Genomic DNA, 24,014 nt, shown 5'->3' with positions numbered 1-24,014 from the left:
TGCACTTGTTACATATTCAGAACTCACCTGAATAATAATAGGCTCAAGGAATACCAATGAGGCTCCGAGCCCTGCCTCCTAATCCTTCAGGAAGTTGCGCTGCTTATTCTGTCATCTGTAATCGGCTGTTTTCCGACTCTTTCAAAGCACATTGCAGCAGAAAGGATCTAAATACCTCACAAGTTCCCACTTCCCAAAACCTTGTTAATTGTATCTGTGCAATTATTCCTGCTAAGCCTCCTGTTGCTACTGTTATTTGCCACTGTTATTCTGTGATGCTGGTGGCTTTGTGGGATAAAATTGTACTGTGCAACATTTCTTATCTTTGTTGGGTATTGCCTCTTTTACCATTTTCTTTTTACAGAAACATTCTTAAAAGTGCTGTTAAAATACCTCTGTAGGCACACCTTTGTTTTGGCATAGCATCCTGTTTAAACCTTTCGTAATATATTTTTTCTTTCAAAAGGATTTAATGAATCGCTTTCAGACATTACATGAAAACAGAAAGAAATGAGGCATGGAAGTTTTTTTTTTATTTTTTATAACAGAAAGGCAACTGAATGTAATGTTTACATGATCTTTGTTATTTTGTGGCATTTAATTTTTTCTAACAGCCAGATCTTTAGGAAAAAAATTGTGGGGAAAATATATTTTGAGTTTCTGTAAGACATTCCATTTTTAGTTTCTGATATTGCTCTATCTCTTATTGATTTCCTGGCAAATCATGGCTATCTAATTTTACCTGCCTTCTCATTGATTTCCAATAAGAATCTGGTCTCTTCATAAAGAATCAGGATAAGTTGCAACTCGGTTTCAAAATGATTGCAATTTAAAATAGTTTGTTACTCTTATACTTTTCAATAAAATAGTAATCATGTTTCAAAATGTAAAATCCAGAATACTGGTTTTATTGAAGTTTTACCAATGCCCAGTGAGGTTTGATACTCCAGAATGAATTGCTTTTATTGATCAGGGTTTTTTTTTTTTTGTAATCTAGCATATCTTTAAAAGCAGGAGTCATTTGGAAAAATATTTTCATATGTACTTTGATTTTTGTCTCATTGTAAGCTGGCCATCAGCATCTAGCAAGGTAACAGATGAGCTTGAAATATTTAATTTTTAGGAGGGTTGAATATTTTTTAAATTGCCATTATTTTATTATACTGTTTTTACCAGTGCCTGTGCATCAGCAAGCAAAGCAACAAATTATAGGGCAGGCTTGTGGATCTGAACATGTCCTGTTTCACTGCATAAATGAAATTTTAATTCATTGCAATTAGCTCAGTTCAGAGGCAAAAATATGAGTCACTCTCTCATACTGAAGATTAAGACAATTTTTGAGGTGAAGGCTATAATCAAATTCTTTATTCTCTTCTTGCATAAATCTTAAGTTCATGTCCTTATATTTCACAAAGCTTCACATATATTTAAGGTGTATATACTGACACAGATTGCCTGTGATGCATTTTTCTTGATCTGAGGACTTTTTTTCTACATTGTGAACCAAACATTTCACTGTATTGGAGAACGGGAAACCTAAAATGGTTGAAGGCAACTATTTCCCTAACATACAGCAAGAGCAGTGAGGAATAGTTCAGGACAAAATGGATTCTCTGCAGTTTTGTACGGAGCTGATAGATGATCCCTTTAATCAACCAGAGCTAGGTTTTTTTTCATACTGCTTCTCCCCCCCCCCACCTTCCTGCAGCATGTCATAGTAATTAATTTAATCCTGTTAGCATATTATAAAGAAGATATTTAATAATCAAATCTGTTTTATATTTACATTACTAGTATGAATGAACATTTTCCTTACAAATCAGCAACCAATACTGCAAAATCTTAGCAGTTTTTAATAGGCATTAATACATTAACAAAAATTATAGAAAGCTATATAAATTCCCCATTACCCCGCCGTCTGATGCTGCTGTATAGATTTAAATCTACAGTAGCTAGCTGTGATACTGTATATGACCACCAAGTAGTCATGTTATGTTTCTTTTCAAAAGTGAATACTCTATCACTTATGCACAGCCTGACTTCTATAAAATTATTAGGTATGTGTCTGGAAAATGAATAAGAAGCCTGCTGTCTCCATTGGCTGTAGTGGTGTCAATAACATTTATATGTTGGTCGAGTTCACTGCATCATGCGAAGACTGGATCCCACAATCGCAATATATTGAAATTAGGAACGGAAGTATGCTTAGATTATTTTTTGTGTGAATTACAATGAATTTCCAGAGGTGTAGAAGTCTGCCTCCACGGCAAGGAACGTGGCACAGGTGACTGCCTTTACAGCAGTGCAGATAAATGTTAATTAATTATGAAAATGTTGCTCCTGTCGCCAAAGATGAATGAAAAACCCCGACCAGGAAAGGTTTGAAAAGCAACAACAACCCTCCAGCTCCATCAGGCAGGATGCGAAATGGCAAAGCCATAGGCGTACTTGCAGTTTTATAACTTGACAAGAATGTCTGTGAGCAAAAAAAATAAAAATAAAGGAAGGAAAAAGGGGGGGGAAGCTTGCTGGCTCTTTTAACCCTTCCATGTAATGACAGCAATTTGAAGGAACTTGAAAGCAATAAGCGAGAAGCATTGTGCAGTAGGCTCTCTTGTTCCACTTTGTGCCATAGCATGTCAGTACATTGTTAAAGTTAAGTGTATCCACATCCCTACGAGCTAATGAATACTTGGTAGTCTATACTAATACTTTAGTGGATGCTGAACAAGTTTAGATGTTAAGCTTTTTAGGAAGAATGAATGATGGCTAATGATTATTTAATGACAGATCTCTGGACTGAAAGGCACTTAGCACTCAAAGTGTGCTGCAAAGCCTATTTCTCAGAGCTTCAGACAGGTTTATTTGGTCTCACCTTGAAGAGAACAGTGCTGTATTGATTTCATTGGTGTGGATTTAAACACGCCATTGGCTTAGAATAGCACCAACTATGCAGCAGAAAATCTGCACCTTAATCCTTGCGATTACTGGTAAGCTACTATGAAAACGTTTGGTTCCAGCTGCTTGAAAAATGGAAGCAAATTTTTAGCTTTGAATGTTGAACTTTGTTTAAAGCAAGGCAGTGCTGTGTTGTGTGCTGTGATTAAAAGGAACAGATGAGGTCAACTGTTCTTTGACTGCATCCAAGAGCAAATGGTTTTAATCCCATATTCTGTTGCATATTCTGCTCTATCCCAAGATCTCTGAGCGAATTACACCAATATTTAAAATTTCATCTTAAAGGGGAAAGCAAAAGCATTACAATCCTTTCTACCATATATGGTAACTTAGTAAATATTTAGCGCAGCCTTTGAGTCTACATTTCCTACTAAACTGTAACCCTGCAGATGTGCATATTCTCCCCCTGTTTGCTGTTGTTTCCCTTATGTTGAATTTTAGACTGTAAATTCCTTGGGGCCTTGTCAGTTTGTTGCTTTATAAAAGCTTACGCCACTTTAGTGCTATAAGAATAATACATATATAATTTATGGTATTTTTTTCTTAATTAAGTATTCTGTGTGAATTGTATTAAAATTAGCTACCAATTTCTTGTTAGCCCCTTCTAGCTATTGACTTCAATGCTCACATGGAATCTTTGTGAACATTGCAACTCCTGATGTGGGAGATTCATTATGCCCAGTTGGAAGTCGACAGCTTTTGTAGTCAAAGTTTAGGAACAGGACAAGTTGTGCCCAGGGAAACTGTTTAGGGGGCAAGAAGGTAGAGAATGAATAATATTTTTAAGCCCCATAAAATTTGAGAACAGTGCTTGCTGTCAGCTCAGCTTAAAGTTTGTTTTAAAATTTTAAAAACGGATGGTGATCAGACACGATGCTAATCATAATACTCCAGTAAAGGGTGAACTCCAGCAAACATCAATGAATGCAGTAAGACATTTAGTGCATATCTAGGAAAAGGAAAACTCTGATCCTAAACATCCGCTGCCTTGTGGGACATCTTCAGGAGAAGAAGACATTAAGGAGTAAACCCTACACAAATCCGGAGTAGAGTCCGTAGGATGGCACCTTGTATGCCTCCTTCCAGCAACTCAGCTGGTGACAAACGTATTGCTCTGCTTTCCTTTTGACCATTTCAGCACGGCCAAGAGGGAGGTCTTTTCATCTGGGCAGCCCAGGACCTCCATTTCCAGGCTTGCACACTAGGGAGGTCACTTAAGTGCTGCTAACTTCACCCTCAGAGGTGACTTCACCCTCAGAGGTGCACTCCATCCTCTCTTGAGACAGATGGATGCCAACAACGACAAGATGATGATAATAATACTCATCTACCTTATAAGGTTGTTGTAAGGAGTGTGTACATTCACATGTGCTGGATAAACGTTAAGGTAGTACAGTGGTAAAGGTAAAGGGACCCCTGACCATTAGGTCCAGTCGTGACCGACTCTGGGGTTGCGGTGCTCATCTCGCTTTATTGGCCAAGGGAGCCGGCGTATAGCTTCCGGGTCATGTGACCAGCATGACTAAGCCGCTTCTGGCGAACCAGAGCAGCGCATGGAAACGCCGTTTACCTTCCCGCTGGAGCGGTACCTATTTATCTACTTGCACTTTGACGTGCTTTCAAACTGCTAGGTTGGCAGGAGCAGGGACCGAGCAATGGGAGCTCACCCCGTCACAGGGATTTGAACCCCGTACAGTGGTACCTCGGGTTAATTTGTTGGTACCTTAATTTGTTCTTGAGGTCCGTTCTTAACCTGAAACTGTTCTTAACCTGAAGACCACTTTAGCTAATGGGGCCTCCTGCTGCTGCCACACCACTGCCGCACGATTTCTGTTCTTATCCTGAAGCAAAGTTCTTAACCCGAGGTACTATTTCTTGGTTAGCGGAGTCTGTAACCTGAAGCGTATTTAAGCCGAGGTACCACTGTATTATTCTTTTTACCAAATCATTTCCCTTAAATTGCTTGTTGCTCTACTTCTTTCATTTCATTTTAATTGCTGCTTTTCTCTTATGCCGTGGTGCTCTCACTTGCTTTGTGAGCCACCCTGGACGTTCTGTCATTGGATCAGAACTCATGGGATTTCACATTTTAAATAAACGGAGGTTCGTTACTACTTAATTTCTTCACAGTCTAAACTGCATAACAGTCTTCACTGTGCTCAACATTTGATGCGCTGTGTCAGTTCTTTCAGCTCATGTGGAAATTCTTGAACAAATATAATATGTTAAGGCAGTTAATATCAACAGAAGAGATTTTGTGGGTGGAATACGGGATATGCAGCAAAGCAGAAATGTTTGTGCCACAGAGAGAGGGAGGCAGAGGCAGGGAAAGAGAGGCATAGTTGCAATCAATGTTTTGCACATCCTGAGGTTCATCTGAAATTTTTATAAGTACTGTTTGGTGCTCTTCATTCAAGGCACATATAGCTGATGGCCAAGTGCAGTTCTGCCTCAAAAGTGGCACAACAGGAATTTTAACACCTCACAGATGACAACACGGTAAACTTCCAATATCTCAGGTCAGTAGATGGTGCCAAATCTACATGAATTATTAAAGGACAAATAGCAATGCCTGAATATTACAGTTAATGTACCGCATCACTGACAACACCTTTTCTGCATTTAACGCCTCGTCTGATGCTTCCTAGTATCAAGGAGGGATCGAGACTGAAGAAGGATTTTTTTCTGAAGGACCGAAACTTACATTGACCCCAATTTACAGAAATATGGGGTCCGGCAGAAAGTCCATCCAGTTTTGCAAGGAATAGGAAGAAACCAAATAAATTAATTAGGATTAAAACATGGAGAGAATATTCAGAGTGTTCCCAGCTTGGTTGACTGTTAAGAACCATCGCTTAAAACCACCAAACAGCAAGAATAAAATGCTGAAACAGTAAAGCATAGCAAGCAATGGTAGCTGCATAAAGACCAAGCCAGGAGAGTAAAAAGACAAAACACTAGTCAACTTGGCAAATGGTCTTTACACCAGAACTTGTTGTTGCTGTTTAGTCGTTTAGTCATGTCCGACTCTTTGTGACCCCATGGACCAGAGCACGCCAGGCACTCCTGTCCTTCACTGCCTCCCACAGTTTGGTCAGACTCATGTTTGTAGCTTCGAGAACACTGTCCAACCATTTCGTCCTCTGTCGTCCCCTTCTCCTTGTGCCCTCCATCTTTCCCAACATCAGAGTCTTTTCCAGGGAGTCTTCTCTTCTCATGAGATGGCCAAAGTATTGGAGCCTCAGCTTAAGAGGAGCCAAATGAGCCTCTCTAGAAAGGGCTTTCCATTGCTCAGCACACTTTATAGGCAGCCCTATAAATGAGGCATTACAGTAGTCCAAACAAGATGTTATCAGAGCATGAATAATATGGCCGGTCTATCTCTCAAGGCAGACATGTCCGTTTCGGGGGCCTAATCTGGCCTGCCGGTCAGTTCAATCCGGCCCCAGTAGCAGTTTATTTTTGGGGTAAAATTATAAAAAAGCTTAACAGCTTCAATCCTAAAAGAATAGGTCACCAACTTTGGTTGGCCCTTTGGCCGGCCCTCATGGTCCTTCACTTCATCAAATCTGAAAAAAGTTTGGACACTACTGTAAGGGTTGCAGTTGTGCCAAGGGTTATGAAAGGATCAGTAAATTCTGTGGGCTGAAACCAAAGAACTCACCTGCTCAAAATTCCAAGACATATTTCTATAATAATGAATTGGTATGGCATTTACCCCTCCAAGTTTTTAATACCTAATACAATAAAAGAGTACCATCATGTGCCTAATAGCAGTTATAAAGTATCTGGGGGTAGTCCATCTCCCATAAAATAGCCTTTAGCCTTAATTCAAATCCATTGATTCCTGTTCCAGTTAAACCTGTAGAACTTAATATGTCTTTTAATCCTTTTATTGTAAGATAGGATAAAATTAATTTTACACTAGGACTGTGCAAAGCCAATTAACATGATCTTTAGAGTTATTTAGTAAAGTGCTTCAAACTGCTAAATTTATCCTGACCTCTTGGTTGCACTCCCTGACTGCTTTTTAAATGAAGTAATCAATATCTTGCAACCTTTTAAACAGCTTAAACTTTTTTTTCAGATATTTTTTTACCTATATTTTATTTAAACAGATTAGGGATGAAAAATATACAGCTACAGTTGTCGACCATTTCCTGTAGGGCTGTTGTCTTTTTGGTTTTGGTACTCGGTCAGTGTGCTTGGAAACCTTTGTAAATGTGGAGTCAAAATGTCCATTTTGCAAATAATGAAGAAATCTGTCACTTCCATTTACTTAGTGCATAGAAAGTGTGCTATCTCTACAACTTAAATGCAGAAACCTTCCTTCTTCCCCAGCATAGCTTCTTTCCCCCCCACATAGGGCTATTTGAGGTTATTAATTTTCTCACCGTGATAGGGTGATCAACCGTCCTGTCAAGAAAATGGATCTCTGTGTCACCCTTTAGCATGATTAAATGGAGGCACATCGCTGTGAGAAAATACCAAATTTTCACGAGACAAATGAAACTTGTAGCAAGGACAACTTTTATAGACATTATTTCATTTTAAAATCTCCCATTTGGCTGTCAGTTTATTTGTTGGGAAGGGTTGCCATTAATTGCATGTTCCTCCTAATAACTCAAAAGACAGTAAAGGGGGGGGCAGTTTCACACCTAAATCTCTTACACAGAACAAAATGTCAGCTAGTGTCCTCTAGTGAACATAGCTCGGTTTACGTAAACTGGGTTGCTAATCAGCTCTCCAAAACTCTTTGTCCCGATCCATTTCCACTGCTCTTTCTGGCACTAAAACGCTTGCAGCTTTTAAGCCTGGCTGCAGAACATTGAAATCTCTTGAAAAAGGGGGTTAGGAGCCTCAAAGTGCTTTCAGACAGGCGCTTCTTGTGAAAGAAACGCATCCGTAGAGCAGAGCTGGAAAAGGCAGTCAACACGTTGATATGTTTTCCCCTTGCTTCTTGAGTTTTTAACATAGGGTTGGCTTGCTAAACCTGGACTCGCCAGAAAGAAGCATTTGGCCCTAAATGAATCCCGATAAAACGAAGGGTTAACTTGAGCTTGCTTTAATCAGACAAAAGGAAGAGCCAACGAGGGGGCTCCTCTCTCTCCCTTTTTGTTTTTCGAGGGGGGAGTTTGCCAAGTGCCCCTGTTGTTTAATTTCCTACTGGAAGCAGCACATGTGTGGGGCTCTCTCTCCCCCACCCCAGTTCTTTTCTTTAAACAGTGACCATTGCAGAGGCTGAGTGGTTGGGGTCAATGCCTTGCCTATTGATCAGTATCCCTGCAGTCCCCCAGCTCCAGCATCTGCTTCATTGCCTTCTTTCAGTGCTTGCTTCAGTACATTAGAATAGAAATCCATAACCAGAGCTGTGCTCATCCGAGCAGGGGAAGAAACTAAATTAAATGGTATAAAACAATCTTGGATCAGGAGTTTGTGCCAATTCATCTTGATCTAAGATGTCACACCGGGCTCTCTGTCTGAGCACCTGGGCTAGAGGCAGCCATAGTGAAAATAGATGGAGCTGCGATCATTCATTTGTCAGCTAAGGAGCTCGGCAGCGGTTAGCAATTCCCTTCTGCAGAGGTCAGCTGACAGAACAATCAGTGCAACTGCAGAATGGAGCTTTCCTTTGAACTATTGTTATGGAGCATGCTTCTTGGGGTGGGGTGGGGGCCGGAGGGGAGGGGAGCGTGGTGGTTTCCTTCCAGATCATTGTGCTCTGAGGGAAGCGAATTAAAAAATGGATCTGCCTAGGCAGACCCCGGTTGCGGTTTGTGTTGCGTTTAACGGTAGTGATTATATATACAAATTGCAGGTGATTAAAATGGTTACGTATCACTTAGCGTAGAGTCCATTTTCATCTTTCTTTTTCCATACAAGGTGACTATTGATTTTTATTTTTTTTAAAGCTCCTCTCCTTCTCATTGTTAAAGATCACCCCCACCCACTCCTTTGGGGGTAAAACTATCAGAACTAGAGCTGAACTGGGAATCGGTTTTCTTAACAGAGGTTTCAATGCTCTTTTTTCCTTTTCTTTTAAAAGGGAGAGAGAGAGAGAATTCATTTGCTGCAGTTTGGGCATAGCGTAGCAGAGCGTTTTTTTATTATTAATTCTCACTTTGTTAATCTCCAGACCTTGTAATTCTGTCTGTGAGTACCAAGTGGTCTCCTCTGATTTCTCTCAGAAGAGATTTAACATCACAGTTGTAGCAGGGAAGAGTGAGACTTATAGTACATTGGCTATAATATACACAAGTCTGTTTCCTGGTACATTGAAGAAGTTATAGCTATACCTGAAAATGCAGTTGAAGTCATGGGTAATATGCAAGCCATAGTCACGAGTAGACCCATTAAAATCAGTGGACTTGTCCATTAATTTCAGTGAATCTCTTCAGAGCATGACTTAAATAGGTTAGGTAACATGCAGTGTCCTTAAATTTTGTAAATGCAGCCCTCATGCTTATAATTATTTATTATTTCTTTAAGTCATCTCCCATCCTTCTCTTTAGCTGAAAAGGCTCCCAAAGCAGTTTACAAAAACCAGTACAGTCCCTGCCTTCTTCTGGTGTACAGTCTAAATGGCATGAAACAGAAGGAAAAAGTGATGGGGAGGTAGAAGGGGGAAGAACAAGCTTGGACCATCCTTTCTTAAAGTTACAGTTCTTATAAGGACCACCTGGGGTGCAGACAGTTCAGATAGCCTGCTAGTATTGCTGCGTTGCCTACCGCATTCTTGCATTATTTCATCCACTAATGTAAACTGCTTTAGAGTCTGCATCTTTGACTTACAGTAAGACCCAGAAGCCATGTAAAGTAAGTATTTTAAGGCAGCAAGGGATTGCGTGCTCCAGCCCTTCTGTGACCTTGACCCCTAGGCCAGTGTAACCTAGAAAGTGAAACTTAATGCAAGGGAGAGGGAACTTTTCCAGTTGGGTAACTGTCTAGCCTTTCTTGTTATAAATACATCCCAGCATTTATAATGTACTGCCATAACAGAGTGCAGGAAAACATAAATCCATATATTTCATTTGGTGAAACAACTATTTGGCTTTTCAAAGACATCTGAAGGCAGCCCTGCCCAGGGAAATGTTTTTAATATTTTGTTGGGAGCCACCCAGAGTGATTGGGGCAATATGATAACGATGATGATGAATTTATTATATGTACCCTACAATAAAGCACAATACATTTTAAAATTCCCTATACAGGGCTGCCTTCAGATGTCTTTGAGTCTTCTTGACTCTGGTAGGAGGGTGTTCCACAGGGTGGGTACCACTACCAAAAAGACCCTTTGCCTGGTTCCCTGTAAATTCACTTCTCACAGTGAGGAAACCACCAAAAGGCCTTTGGAGCTGGACCTCAGTGCCTGGGCTGAACGATGGAGACGTTCCTTCAGGTATACTGGGCCGAGGCCATTTAGGGCTTTAAAGGTCAGCACCAACACTTTGAACTGTGCTTGGAAACATACTGGGAGCCAGTGTAGATCCTTTAGGACCAGTGTTTATATGGTCCTGGCAGCCACTCCCAGGCACCAGTCTAACTGTTGCATTCTGGATTAGGATTCCTGTTAGCATATGAGAGATGTCCACTATCTGTACCTTCCAGAAACAGTTGAAAATATTTTTGTTCCGACAGGTTTTCCCAGGTAGCTAAATAAGTCTTTGCCACGAGTTACTATTTTGGATGGTTTCAGTTTTGTTTCAAATATATTTACTGTTTTTTTAAAAAAACTGTTTTCAGTTGTTTTTATTATACATCGCCTTAAGACAACTGCTGGAGCACCACCATAGAGAAAGACCTATACCATGTGTTTCATTGGTTGCACAGCAAGTATTAGGAGAACAAGGCAGTGGCTACTACACCACTTTTAAAAAATAAAATAAAAATAAAAGGAGTCATAAGGCGTGTATTTAAATTCTTTGCACAGTGAAAGGACCACCAGAGTTGCTGGAGTTAGAACAAAACAAAAAAAATCCTTCCAGTAGCACCTTAAAGACCAACTAAGTTAGTTCTTGGTATGAGCTTTCGTGTGCATGCACACTTCTTCAGAAGGAGTTAGAACAGTTTATGAACCACCTGTCCTAATGCTCTTTGTGTTGTGTTTCAGGTTCTCTGTCTGGATTTCCGCAAATGAAAAAAATAACTATGTCGTACGAAGAGAGGCGAAAGCAAGCTACTGCTATAGTTCTGCTAGGAGTAATTGGAGCAGAGTTTGGAGCGGAAATTGAACCTCCGAAGTTGCTGACCAGGCCGCGCAGCTCTAGCCAAATTCCCGAAGGGTTTGGCTCAACGAGTGGTGGATCCAACTATTCTTTGGCGAGGCATACGTGTAAGTTTCTTTCTGCCCACTCCCCCTTGATGCAAGCTGTATAGCGAAATATGTAGTGCTATTCTATTCTGTTACATGGCCCATTTCAGTAACAATGGGAAAGCCTGGCTTCCTGCTATGAGAACCAAGATGCAGAGAGCCGCTGCTTCACACACACGCCACCACCCCTCTCTTCCTCCATGCACCAGAGGACGAAATCCAAAACGGAAGCTTTTGCTTTTAGACTATTTCATCCCAAGGAACTTCCAAGGGTTCTGAAGGGCCACAGGTCTAAGACACTGTTTAATGATCATAAAGGTAAAGGTAAACCATTAGGTCCAGTCATTACCGACTCTGGGGTTGCAGCACTCATCTCGCTTTACTGGCCGAGGGAGCTGGCGTACAGCTTCCGGGTCATGTGGCCAGCATGACTAAGCCGCTTCTGGCGAACCAGAGCAGTGCACGGAAACGCCGTTTACCTTTCTGCCAGAGCGGTACCTATTTATCTACTTTGACGTGCTTTCGAACTGCTAGGCTGGCAGGAGCAGGGACAGAGCAATGGGAGCTCACCCTGTCATGGGGATTCGAACCGCCGACCTTCTGATCGGCAAGTCCTAGGTTCTGTGCCACCCGCATCCCTTTATTGATCATAGCCCCATATATATGTGTGTGCATATCTGGGAGCTGTTGAAAACCTATCTTTGCTACCCAAACACAGGAACTATTCACATGCTCTTAGTAGTCTTAGAACTGATCCAGGAAGACCACTCTAAAATGCCTTAAAAAAACAACAACAGCTTGTCCCCCCCCCCTAAATTTGTCCCTAGTTTGTCACCATTAGCTCAGGCAGCACTGTCTTTTCTGGACTATCCCTCCTTTTGTTAATTTACCCCTCGCATGTTTTCATGGAATGCTTTCATGTCCTTTTTTGCAGCGATTTTTTCGTGTCCTTTTTCTGCAACTCTCACTTTGCTCCTTTTATCCTTGGAGGGGGGAAGCTGGATCAAGAATTTACAAACCCACGTGTTTTTTTGCTAGCGATGTCTTAATACCGAAGAATTTACAATCCCACGTTTTTTTTTACTAGCGATGTCTTAATACCGAAACTGAAATGTAAAATTAATTATTCAAAAATGCTTTGGGTGACCATCCAAACCTCTGAGAAGTTACTCATTTTTTTATTCCCCTGGTTTATGAATATTGTAGGTGATTACCAGAATGGTTCCACAAACCAGTGGCCTTGGATGAATTCCTAAAGGTTACAGTAATACCCTTTCATTGCATTGCATCTAATAAGGCTGAGTGCTCTTGGGTCTTGTGTATACTTTCTTTCCAGATATACCTTTGTCTCGTGCTTAATTCTTAATGCAGACACCACTTAGCTGAGTTTAAATCCAGCGTTGCAATTCTAATCCTTCAGTGTTCTTTGTATGGGCCGCACTGTACCCATGACTGCCACACCTCCCTTCTTCCCATTGTCAATAAGTGAAGGTGAAAGGTAGGATGGGAACAACTGTTTATAAAGACTATTTCACTGGGAAGTCTTCATTCTGTTTTGTCATCATATTTTGTGCACTCTCACATTCATCCCATGAATATTAATATTTTTTAAAAAATTGAAGTGGGAATTTAAATCAGTGTACTTCCTGTTATGATTTTCAAAATATAATATATGGTCTGGCCTCTTGGAAAACCTTTATAGTACTTTGTTTTATGTTTTGTATCTGAACACCAGTGTATCTTAACGTGCTTTCATTGCAATATCGGAACCTTGATTTCACCATCAGCACCCAAAAAAGGTCTTTTTGGCAGCCTCTCCACTGTTGAAAAAAAGAGGCGGTAGAGGTTTAATTCAGAGCTTTACATTTCACCTCCTGCAATTCCATGCTTATTTTGGGGGGCATCCCTATCATAAGAGCCAAACAGTCTGTTTTGTTGAGGTTTACACACTGCCATCCAGGTTCTTCCTCCACAATGGAAATGCACAAAGAACATCTTGACAGAGTGAGGTTACTTATCATTAATTGTAGTTCTCTGAGAGACTGAGTGTTGCCTTTCTATAATCACATTTGTTGACCCCTTTGCCTTCTCCCTTGAGTGCTGCTCCCTCATAAGGAGGAGCAGAAGTTCTCTCTCTCTCCAACACAACTGCAAATATATGATACCGCAAGCCCCTTTGGGATTGAAAATATTGGCTGTCCCTTATCTCATGTGAACTTTGGATAATACTTGTAGTAGACCATGTTCATTCTGTAAACAAGTTTCAGCACACAAACCATAAATACTTGAATGCTTATTCTTATCCCTGAGTACTGCCAAGAATTCAGAAGATGGATTGTCATTCTGAACTAGTCTTCATAATTGCTTGACGTTAAAAAAAAAAAAACTTGTAGTGATTAGGCCCTGTTTGAAGAATTAATTAAAGGAGGATTCAGGTGACCTTTCCTCCCCACCTCCAAAATCGTGTTGCTTCTCTTTTGCCACGTGTACACAACCAAGTCAGGTGAAGGGATCCCTCATACAATTGGCTTCATGTTGACTTAGTTGTTTGGCAAACCACGAAGATCTGTCCTTGGAATGTGCAGTGAAGAAAACGTGGTATCCTTCCCTATGAACAATTTCAATACTAGGGTTGTCCTAAGTGCTGATTGTGAACATCTAGTCTGAGCGGGCGTATGTAGTAGACACAAAGTCCAGGGACAAAAGGAGACACACCATTGTTCCAGGCCAGGATCCAATAAGCAAGGTCTGGCAAGCAGAGATGAAGTTCCAAAAAGGCTAAGTAAACAAAGAAGAAAGTAGGTCCAGATAGGTGAGGTCAGGCAAAACAAAAGGTGAAAACGGAGGCAGGCTATGGGGTTACTTCAGCAACCAGGAAACCCAGAATGAACAGTAAGAATGGCAGCTAGCCCTGCCCCTGGGGAGTAGAGCCTCTACTCATAAAGGGTCCCTGCCTGTTTTAGAAGCTTAGCTGAAGTCTTCAGAGCCTGAAGAAGGCAACATGACCTCTTCAGAGAGGTTTTAGCACCACAGACACCTCAGGTGGTGGTAGGTGTTGAACACTGATTTTGAGGGTACCTTCTGAAGATTCAAGAAGTCCTCTGTATCACGTCCCTTGGCAACCTCCTCCTCCCAACTCTGCTATTATCTTTTGCTAACTAACACACCACTGGGGGAAGGACTCCACCCCCCTTCTTGTATGGTGCTTAATGCTCCACCTTTCATCAGGGTAATGTCTCTGCCACCACCTATTTTGTCCTATGATGACCCCTCTCTCAGCCAGTTTGGCCACACTGGGAGATCACACAGAACATCTGAAGCTGAAATCATATCATCGATCCACCTAACTCAGTATTGCCTGTTTTGAACAGCAGCATCTCTCCAGGATCTCGTGTAGAACCCCACGTCCCAAGCAGGAGCTCTTCCACTGAGCTGCTCCTCTCTCCCAAGGACCAAATGTAAACCACTTTAAGCTCTTAGGAGGAGGAACAATATGTTATAAACACAAATATTGTGGAAATTCAGATCATCCTCAGTGAAAACACAACCTTAGTATGGTAAAGTTGCAGGATGCCTGATCTAAAATAATGAGCGGGGGGGGGGGGAAGAGTGCAGCCGAACTGTGTGTTGTCCCTCCAGCAGTTTAAATTGCAATAACAATTAGAAAGTAGCTCATTTTGATAAGTATCATTGATTTACTATGATAAGATGTAAAACTCTTATCACATGCTTGCTACTGTTGTTTTTAATGCCAATTAATTGTGATATTTCTGCTCTGTAAGGAAGGATGTGATTCTTTAGGAATTCACACAGTGACCTTGCCTGACATCTCACATTAATCTCTGTTGACCTTACAAATGGTTCATGAGATATTTAATTATAAAATGCCACGTAAAGAATTTCTCATTACAGATTCACCACATCACACCTAAGCAGCAGCTAATGCTATGTTTATAAAGTTAATGGGCTGATAAATCTGAATGACTCTTCTGTCCTGAATATGAAAATACTCTGTTCGGTCATTAAAGCAGTGTATTTTTCCAACCATGTGCCATCAATATACCTATTAATGATGAGCATTTTGCACTTCAACTCAGTCAGTGTCATGTCTCAAAATTTATTATCGGGCAATGTGGATGTTGAGCTTTTTCCAAATGTGTTGTTTACTTCCAACATGCCTGAGTCGCATGTAATGCAGTTTAAAACACAACAGACGCAACAAATCAGGCATGCCCATTAAAGGTTTAACCCTGGTAACTGACCAAGCCCCAGTGAAAGCTTTGCGGTGTCTCTGAGCAATGGGAAAGGCCTGTCTGCATTAAGCCCCAATCAACTTGCCCTCCTCATACATTTCCCAATCACAGCCAGATACTCTGCAAGCACTGAGAAGACAGGAACCAAGGCAGATTAAAAGAGAATTTGGAATTGACACCATCATACATCAGGGACTGGACTGATGCAAATTGAATAGAGCCATACGGAGCCCAAGAGATCTGCAAGGGAGATCCATGTTAGCTTGCTAGGATAGCGTTGGTGACAAGTGTATGAAGTGATGGCGCTACATCATGTGTCTCCATAATTACAAGTTATGGTGAAGATGGGGGATTCTAAACAGTATTTCCACTTTGTGAAGTGATCCCCTATTTGTCACTGTGCCTGTTCCCACCTTCAAGGTCAGCTTTGAAACTAATTAGATGTGTTCCCTCAAGGGGGCTTGCTGTACTGACAGGAGCATGCTCCAACAGTGTTTCCATCCTGTATACCTGAAGGAGCGTCTCCACCCCCATTGTTCAGCCCAGACACTGAGATCCAGCACTGAGGGCCTTCTGGCGGTTTCCTCATTGCAAGAAGTGAGGTTACAGGGAACCAGACAGAGGGCCTTCTCAGTGGTGGCGCCCGCCCTGTGGAACGCCCTCCCTTCAGATGTGAAGGAAATAAGTAGCTATCTTATCTTTAAAAGACATCCGAAGGCAGCCCTGTTTAGGGAAGTTTTTAATATTTAATGCTGTATTGTTTTTAACACTCGATTGGAAGCCGCCCAGAGTGGCTGGGGAAACTCTGGGTATAAACCGGGGTATAAATAAATTATTATTATTATTATTATTATTATTATTATTATTATTATTATTATTATTATTATTATTATACCAGGTTTTCCAACACTATGGGCATAAGCTTTGTCTACTGTGTTCAAAGCAACTGCATTTGAGCCATTTTAAAGGTTTGCCTTCTGCATGTGCTGTTGAGGAAAGTTAGGGGCAGATGGAGCTTGTCAACCTGGGAAGGTAGGCTGTCTAGGAGAAGGAAAACTCTGACCCTAAACCTCCGCTGCCTTGTGGGATGCCTTTGGGAGAAGAAAAGGCTAAGGAGTAAACCCTACACAAATCCTGAGTGGAGTCCCTACGGTGCCTTGAACGCCTCCTTCCAGCAACTCCTACAGCCAAGCTGGTAGCCAACATATTGCTCTGCTTTCCTTTGGACCATGTCAGCAAGGTTGAGAGGGAGGTCTTCTCATCTGGGCAGCCCAGGACTTCCATACACACTGCCCAGGCTTGCGCCCCGGGGAGGTCACTTGGGTGCCGCTGACTCATTGGTTTGACTTCACCCTCACAGGTGCACTCCATTGTCACTTGAGACAGACAGATGCTAATAACGTTGCTTGCTGAATATGAGTTTCTTCTTGTAAGTGCAATAGCATTGAGACCAGAACTCTGGTTTAGGATTCAGACATGTTAGTTTCCATGTAAGATAGAATATGGTTGATAGGTATTAAATATGAGTGGTACAGTTCATATTCTGCTGAAGTTAATAGTAGTTAATTTCTTTATTTCAGTGGTCCATTTCTTTTCAACTTGTAACTTACAGTACAAACATTTATATTAATTTGACACGGTAAGATAATTACAGCACGCTGAAGTTAATATTCACATGGGGAAATGCTAAATGCTACGTTCCTGATTTTTAACAGGCTATCAGGTTTTGCTGCAGTTCTAATTATATACTGTTTTAAATATTGAGGTAAATGACCATTTTAATAGCCCTGTGAAATTAATTTTAACTAGAAATGCAGATATAAAATCTGATGCATGCTTGGGGGGGGGGAGGGTCGCAGTTATTTCTGTCGCACACTTCTAGATTATAAACAAATATGGGTGGAAAATAACAATTGTTTACTGTTTCCATAGCACTTTAATATAGTTTCATAGCTGGGCTAAGAATACACTTAAAGCTGGTATAGTTGGATTCTCTCCATAAATTGAAACAAGACTGAGCTAAAGCTCATTTACTGTCTTGGAACGGAATTGATCTTGCTTTCACATTTGATTCACCCACTGCAGATTTTGAGAGGAAGAAAAATAGCATTGTTAGGTCAGTTTAACTAGGCCAGAGTTAGACGGAGAAGATTGGCAAACCCGTTGTTCTAATTCTTTTCTCTTTCTTTGTGGGCAATTTTATTAGCGATTGGGCTGATTTAAATGCATTTTACTGCCTGTATAACATAAATGTGCACGTGTATTGTTCTCCCATCCCTGCCCAGAGAGTGATGCTGCTGCTTTCTGCATCCTTGTATATTTGATTAAGGCATCCACAGGTCTGAAGGAACCATGTGCACCTTAATGCTATAAAAGATGACACACACAAGCTGCCATCTTACACGTTGAGCCCTCCCTTTGCTATCATGTAGAACTATTGATGAAGCAGCTGTGTTCATTCCCACTCCGTCTAGGTCAGCAGCATTGCATCAACATGCTTTGTCACTAGCCTTAAATTGCTGAATATCTTGATTTCCCATCTACCGAGATCAAATGCATTTCTTTCTTTCTTTAAAAAATAGCTGGAATTATTTTCTTTTTAGCATCTGTGATTGAGAGATCTCACTGAGGTTGACCTCTGTTTTTATCTAAAAATGCATATGGATCATCGGCTCACTCAAAGCTTCACAGGTAGACATTTGGGAACATGTTTTTGAAAACCATGAAAATTCTTGGCAGAACTGATTGGCAGAATATTCCTTTTTATTGCTCTAACTCTTTCTTCTTTAAAAAAAACACCCAGCTTTATTTACAAACTCTGGCAGATGAGATATATTTTTAAAAAAATCATAGTATGTCAAACAATGAAGTACAATAGTGAGCCTCATCTGGCAGGCTTGTTCCAAAGCCTCGGGGGTCTTTGCTGAAAGAGGCCTGATCCTCTCTGCCAATGTCTTGATCTGCTTTAGTGGTGATACCTTGGGCAGAGTGTTTACCAACAATTTCAGCTGGCCAGGGAGAAGAGGCAGATCCAAAGATGTAATGCCCTGCTTGTGTGTTTGCTTTCTCAAAGCTAAAAAATGGCACTCGCATATCCTCCAACATTCTCAAATGAAACCAAGGACGTCCTAAAATATTATACCCCACCCATCTGACTGAGTTGCCCCAGCCATTCTGGGCGGCTTCCAACATATATAACAAACATAATAAAACATTAAACATATTTTTTTTAAAAAAAAAAAACAAAACTTCCCTATACAGAGCTGCCTTCAGATGTCTTCTAAATATTGCACAGTTATTTATCTCCTTGGCTCAGGGGTGGCATAACTCCATACCCTCCAACATTTCTCCAATGAAAATAAGGATGTCCTAAGGAAAAATGTTTCATGGCCATATGTTTAAATGGGCAGTCCATTCTCTTCTCCCAGGAATTGTTGGCGGACTCCAAAATGTGTATAGGCTTCGACTTGCCGGCACTTTCTTTGTTTTGTTCCCATTCTCTGCTCTAGATTTCTGTACCACTGAAGGCAAATTAACTCCTCTGGGAGCTTACTTACAGAACTGCATATGCTAATTGCACTGTATAAAAATCATATAAATTTGCCAAATATATCTGTTCCCTTTCCCTGACCAATATGACTCCCAGCTACCTAAAACTTCCCATGTGCTAATGTCTTTATATAACACAGACACGAGTATTTGCAGAATCTCCTTGGAGATGAAATAAATAAATAAATAAATAACATGGGATGCCCACTTCCTGTTTTCTGACATCCTTGGTCAACATAAACAAAGAAGGCAAGAACGGAGAAGGAAAAGAAGTTGCCCAGACTTCTTGAAAAGAGGTGATTTCCAACTCCTTGCTCCTGGCAGTCACTAAGTAGATACTGGGCCTCTTTTATGGCATAGCTGATTCATGGGCTCATCTTTGACCTCTCCTGAATATCTGGCTCTCTTTCTGAGAGGCTGGGCCAGTTGGTGTTTGGGAAGACTGTCTGAATTGATACATTCCAAGGAATGGTGTATGGAGGCAGGACAGGCAACACAAACTAATGCATGACTCCTTATGCAAAAAATGCTGAGGATCTGTACTGTGCTACCTGAGGTGTGTGTGGGGGATATATATTGAATCCCACAACAGACTGAAAATAACTAATTGCCTTGGATCCATTGCATTTAAAGGAGACAAGTTAATACCATGCAGACAGAAGAATTGTGACCAACTGTCTTCAAGGGTGAAACAAGCATGGCAATAATCTGACATCTCACTTCATGTTTCCACAAACTTCTCCCCTTCAGTGGTTGCGTGGTCACGCAAAATGCAACAAGAGGCATTGGTCTTCTATTTTTGTTGACAGTTCTGACTCTCTTATAATACCTAGCTCTGCTTTAAAGCTCTCCTCTCGGCCTTAACCCCAGCTAACTTAACCCCCCCTTCTTTTGCTCTCCAGTTGAAAGTACAGTGGTACCTCGGGTTGCATACGCTTCAGGTTACATACGCTTCAGGTTACAAACTCCGCTAACCCAGAAATATTACCTCGGGTTAAGAACTTTGCTTCAGGATGAGAACAGAAATCGTGCTCCGGCGGCACGGCAGCAGCGGGAAGCCCCATTAGCTAAAGTGGTGCTTCAGGTTAAGAACAGTTTCAGGTTAAGAATGGACCTCCGGAACGAATTAAGTATGTAACCAGAGGTATCACTGTATCCAGAATCTGAAAAGGGGGTCGGGGAGTGAGTCAGCAGCATATGTCATTGTTTGAGTGATGCAATGGTAATCCTGCACAGTTTCATTTACAAGGATCTCCATTAGAAAGTACAGGAAACCAAGGCTAACATAGTATTCATATACTTGACAACTTTGTTAATGTTCCCTAGTGCTTGTGGCTTATTTTCTTTCTCTCCTTGAGGAAAATGTTCTAAATCTGGGCTCCTTGTTTGGGTCTAAATGTATTCAGAGTCCCCCCCCCCCACCGCTCTGTAAATGAAAGGACTTCTTTAACAGCTAATTGACTACAGTAGTGATTGGAGTTCAACCTTTGCAGGCCTTCCGTAACAGCAAACAATTTTTTGGGGACCCATTCATGATACAAGAGCAGGATTAACGGAGCAGGATTTTGAAAAACATATTGCTAGCATTCTATTTGTCTTCATTTTATTCTTCACTGAGCCCCAATATTTGTTTACAATTTTTTGAGGGGAAAAATGCACCAGAAATCTTCATTTGCAAGCCTTCCCAGTAATGCTCTTGTAGCATAGATGGGATAAGCCACCTTTAAAACGTATACCCTTGCTCCTTTTTACAGTAAAGCCATAAAAAGCTGGCAGGCAAATAAAGTGACGGATCTTAAGCCTCTTTTAATAAAACAATTAAAGTAATAAAGTAATCTCTTACTGTTTTATTAATTTCATTGGTAGAACATAAAGGGCTTTGGGTGAAATCTTGAAATCAATTGGAGTCTTCCCCTGGGGTTCAAAAAGTCAAGATTTTATCTCGTATATTTGCACTTATGAGCACATATTTAAGTTTCATTTTAGGTGATAGCCACAAAAATCAGCAAAGGTTAAAACTACTTTTCTAGAGGATTATAGGAAATAGGCTGGCTAGGGCTTAGCGAAGCGAGGGAGGTCTTCTCAACTGCAGTAAAGAGACTGGGATTGTGAGCTTTGTTTCCCACAGCCTCTTCCTGGATTGAGTACCCTCTCACCAGATGTTCCCATGCCTGAGAGATGTTGTTGTTGTTTAGTCGTTTAGTCCTGTCCAACTCTTTGTGACCCCATGGACCAGAGCACGCCGGGCACTCCTGTCTTCCACTGCCTCCCGCAGTTTGGTCAAACTCATGCTGGTAGCTTTGAGAACACTGTCCAACCATCTCGTCCTCTGTCGTCCCCTTCTCCTTGTGCCCTCCATCTTTCCCACCATCAGGGTCTTTTCCAACATGGCTAAAGCTAACACAACCAGGCTTTGAACTGCATTTGAACTGGAGAGTTGGTCAGTAGGATGTGGTTTGGTGTAGGCTGGTATGAAAGATATCTGATATATGGAGTACAGTGGTACCTCGGGTTACAGACACTTCAGGTTACAGACGCTTCAGGTTACAGACTCCTCTAACCCAGAAATAGTACCTTGGGTTAAGAACTTTGCTTCAAGATGAGAACAGAAATCATGCTCTGGCGGCGCAGCAGCAGCGGGAGGCCCCATTAGGTAAAGTGGTGCTTTGGGTTAAGAACAGTTTCAGGTTAAGAACGGACCTCCAGAATGAATTAAGTTCTTAACCCGAGATGTTGTTGTTGTTGTTTAGTTGCTTGGTCGTATCCGACTCTTCATGACCCTATGGACCAGAGCACGCCAGGCAGTCCTGTCTTCCCCTCCCTCCCGCAGTTTGGTCAGACTCATGCTGGTAGCTTCGAGAACACTGTCTAACCATCTCATCCTCTGTTGTCTCCTTCTCCTTGTGCCCTCAATCTTTCCCAACATCAGGGTCTTTTTCAGGGAGTCTTCTCTTCTCATGAGGTGGCCACAGTATTGGAGCCTCAGCTTCAGGATCTGTCCTTCCAGGGAGCACTCAGGGCTGATTTCCTTAAGAATGGAAAGGTTTGATCTTCTTGCAGTCCATGGGGCTCTCAAGAGTCTCCTCCAGTACCATAATTGAAATCAAACCTGAGGTACCACTGTATATATAACAGGGATGGAGAAACCTGTGACACTCCCAGTGTTGGACCGCAACTCCCATCATTCCAGACCATTGGCCGTGCTGGTTAGGGCTGATGTGGTCCAACAGCTTTTGGAGATCCACAAATTTCCCATCCCTTCTATAAAAGTTTGGGTCAGCAGAGAAGAGTTTGACTCAGCATTGTTTCTATATAAAGCTTCTATGATTACAGAGGTTATATGGCTGGGCCAAGAGCAGCAGCTCCTTGTCTCCTTTCTAATTCCCTTCCCTATAATGTCAAACTAAAACATTTGATGTGGAGGCATTGTGTGGCAATCTTCATTGTGCCCACTCCAGTTTACCGGCTGCTGTTTACAGGGGTGAGAAAATTAACAGCGACATAACCCTTGGGTCACATGCTTTACTTTGCTCCTATATGTGCTGCTTTTGTGCTGCCTATTATTGTTTTTCTATTTCTGTAGCTTTTAAAAATGTTCCGGCTTTAATTGTTTTATCTTACCGTTTTTTGTTTTGCTGTAATTTTAACTTTTGGCGAGCCACCTTGGGAATATCCGTAAGTCATTTAAGCAAATTGGTGGTTTACTAGATTTTATGAAAGGGGAGGAGATTCCATGTTTCAGCTCTTGCTTTCAGAAGTAGCCGTGCAAACCCTTCTTGTGCACTTCAACCCTCAGATGACTGAGATGTCGGTGGGTGTTTATAGAGAGAGAGAGAGACTGTGTAGCCAAGTACCAAATCCAGAGGGGTTACAGTCTTACCTTGCTCTCCATATTTTGCTTCATTAAAACTTGGCATACAAGGATAACTGTGATTGACAAGGATCACTGTGACAAAGCGTGTTCTCCTTCATGGAGAGCACGTGTTGTGGTGGGGGCCGCCAGGACACTCCAAAGTTGGGGGACGGGCTAATTGATCGTTGGCCACTGATGCGATTGGGGCTTCCCTTGTTGTTGGGAAGAAGTTAATGTTGCCATTTATTGATTGATAGCCAGAAATACTAAAACTCCTTGCACGAGGCTAGGGCTTCCTCTTTTCGCCCGTGCATCGGATTGCCCGTCCCTCCCTCCCTAGAATAGGGTTGTTCGCTTTGGCCTTGCTATGCCTGTCATGGGGTCGTCTGCTTTGGAGCGGGGGCCTGGTAGGAATTTTGTCCATCTGGCTGATTGGCTGGGGCCATTTGGTTTTTGCCTACTGCGTAGCAAATCGTCACAACTTGTAAGGTTGTGGTTAGGCATTGGTTTATGGTTTGGTTGGTTGAGGGGCATGGATTGGCTGTGCCTGCCCCTCTAATGCTGCTGCTGCCAGGGATTCCGTTAAAGGAATTGGGGGCTAACTATTGCTTGTCCACTCTGTCAAGGGGGCTCGGGCCATAGCAATGAGCTCCTGGTTGCATTTGGGGTGAGGGCAGGTTCCCTGCTCCACGTAACCCCCAAGTGTATTCCCCCATTCTGACTTTCGCATCGTGCGGAATGTCATTCTGTCCCCCATGGTGGGGGCAGATAGTCACAACCGATGCCTACGCAACCACTCACAAATTTGTATTTTAATAAAGTTGTGGCCAAAATTATGCCAAAAATCTTAAACAAAAATTTCTGTGTGATGTGTGAGTTATTAGGGTGGACCTGGGGACCTTGACACGCAAGGATAACTGTGATTTTAAAGATGAATGGGAACCCTTTACAAAGTATTTAAAGAAACAACAAAATGAACTGGACTCCTTGGCAGGTTTTGAATAAACATTCACAAACTTCTCATTGATAACATCTAGATAGATAAATTAAGGATCTGTATAGTTTTGTAACATGCAGAAAATAACATACA

At 41.6% G+C, this 24,014-nt stretch overlaps 1 protein-coding gene across 4 annotated transcripts in view; it reads left to right on the top strand.

The window, feature by feature from the left end:
- The window catches only part of WDR7 (WD repeat domain 7), a 216,620-nt gene that overhangs the window by 108,157 nt on the left and 84,449 nt on the right, over nt 1–24,014 (top strand). For all 4 annotated transcript variants that reach the window (XM_081929554.1, XM_081929553.1, XM_081929556.1 and 1 more), the window contains one exon: nt 11,069–11,290. In XM_081929554.1, coding sequence (XP_081785680.1) covers nt 11,069–11,290 — 222 coding nt within the window. The remainder of the gene's footprint in view (nt 1–11,068; nt 11,291–24,014) is intronic.

Source organism: Podarcis melisellensis (genome assembly GCF_964234715.1).
Source record: "Podarcis melisellensis genome assembly, chromosome: 11".
NCBI lineage: Eukaryota > Metazoa > Chordata > Lepidosauria > Squamata > Lacertidae > Podarcis > Podarcis melisellensis.
The sequence above is the reverse complement of the archived record's forward strand: the minus strand, read 5'-3'. Positions and strand labels throughout refer to the sequence as shown.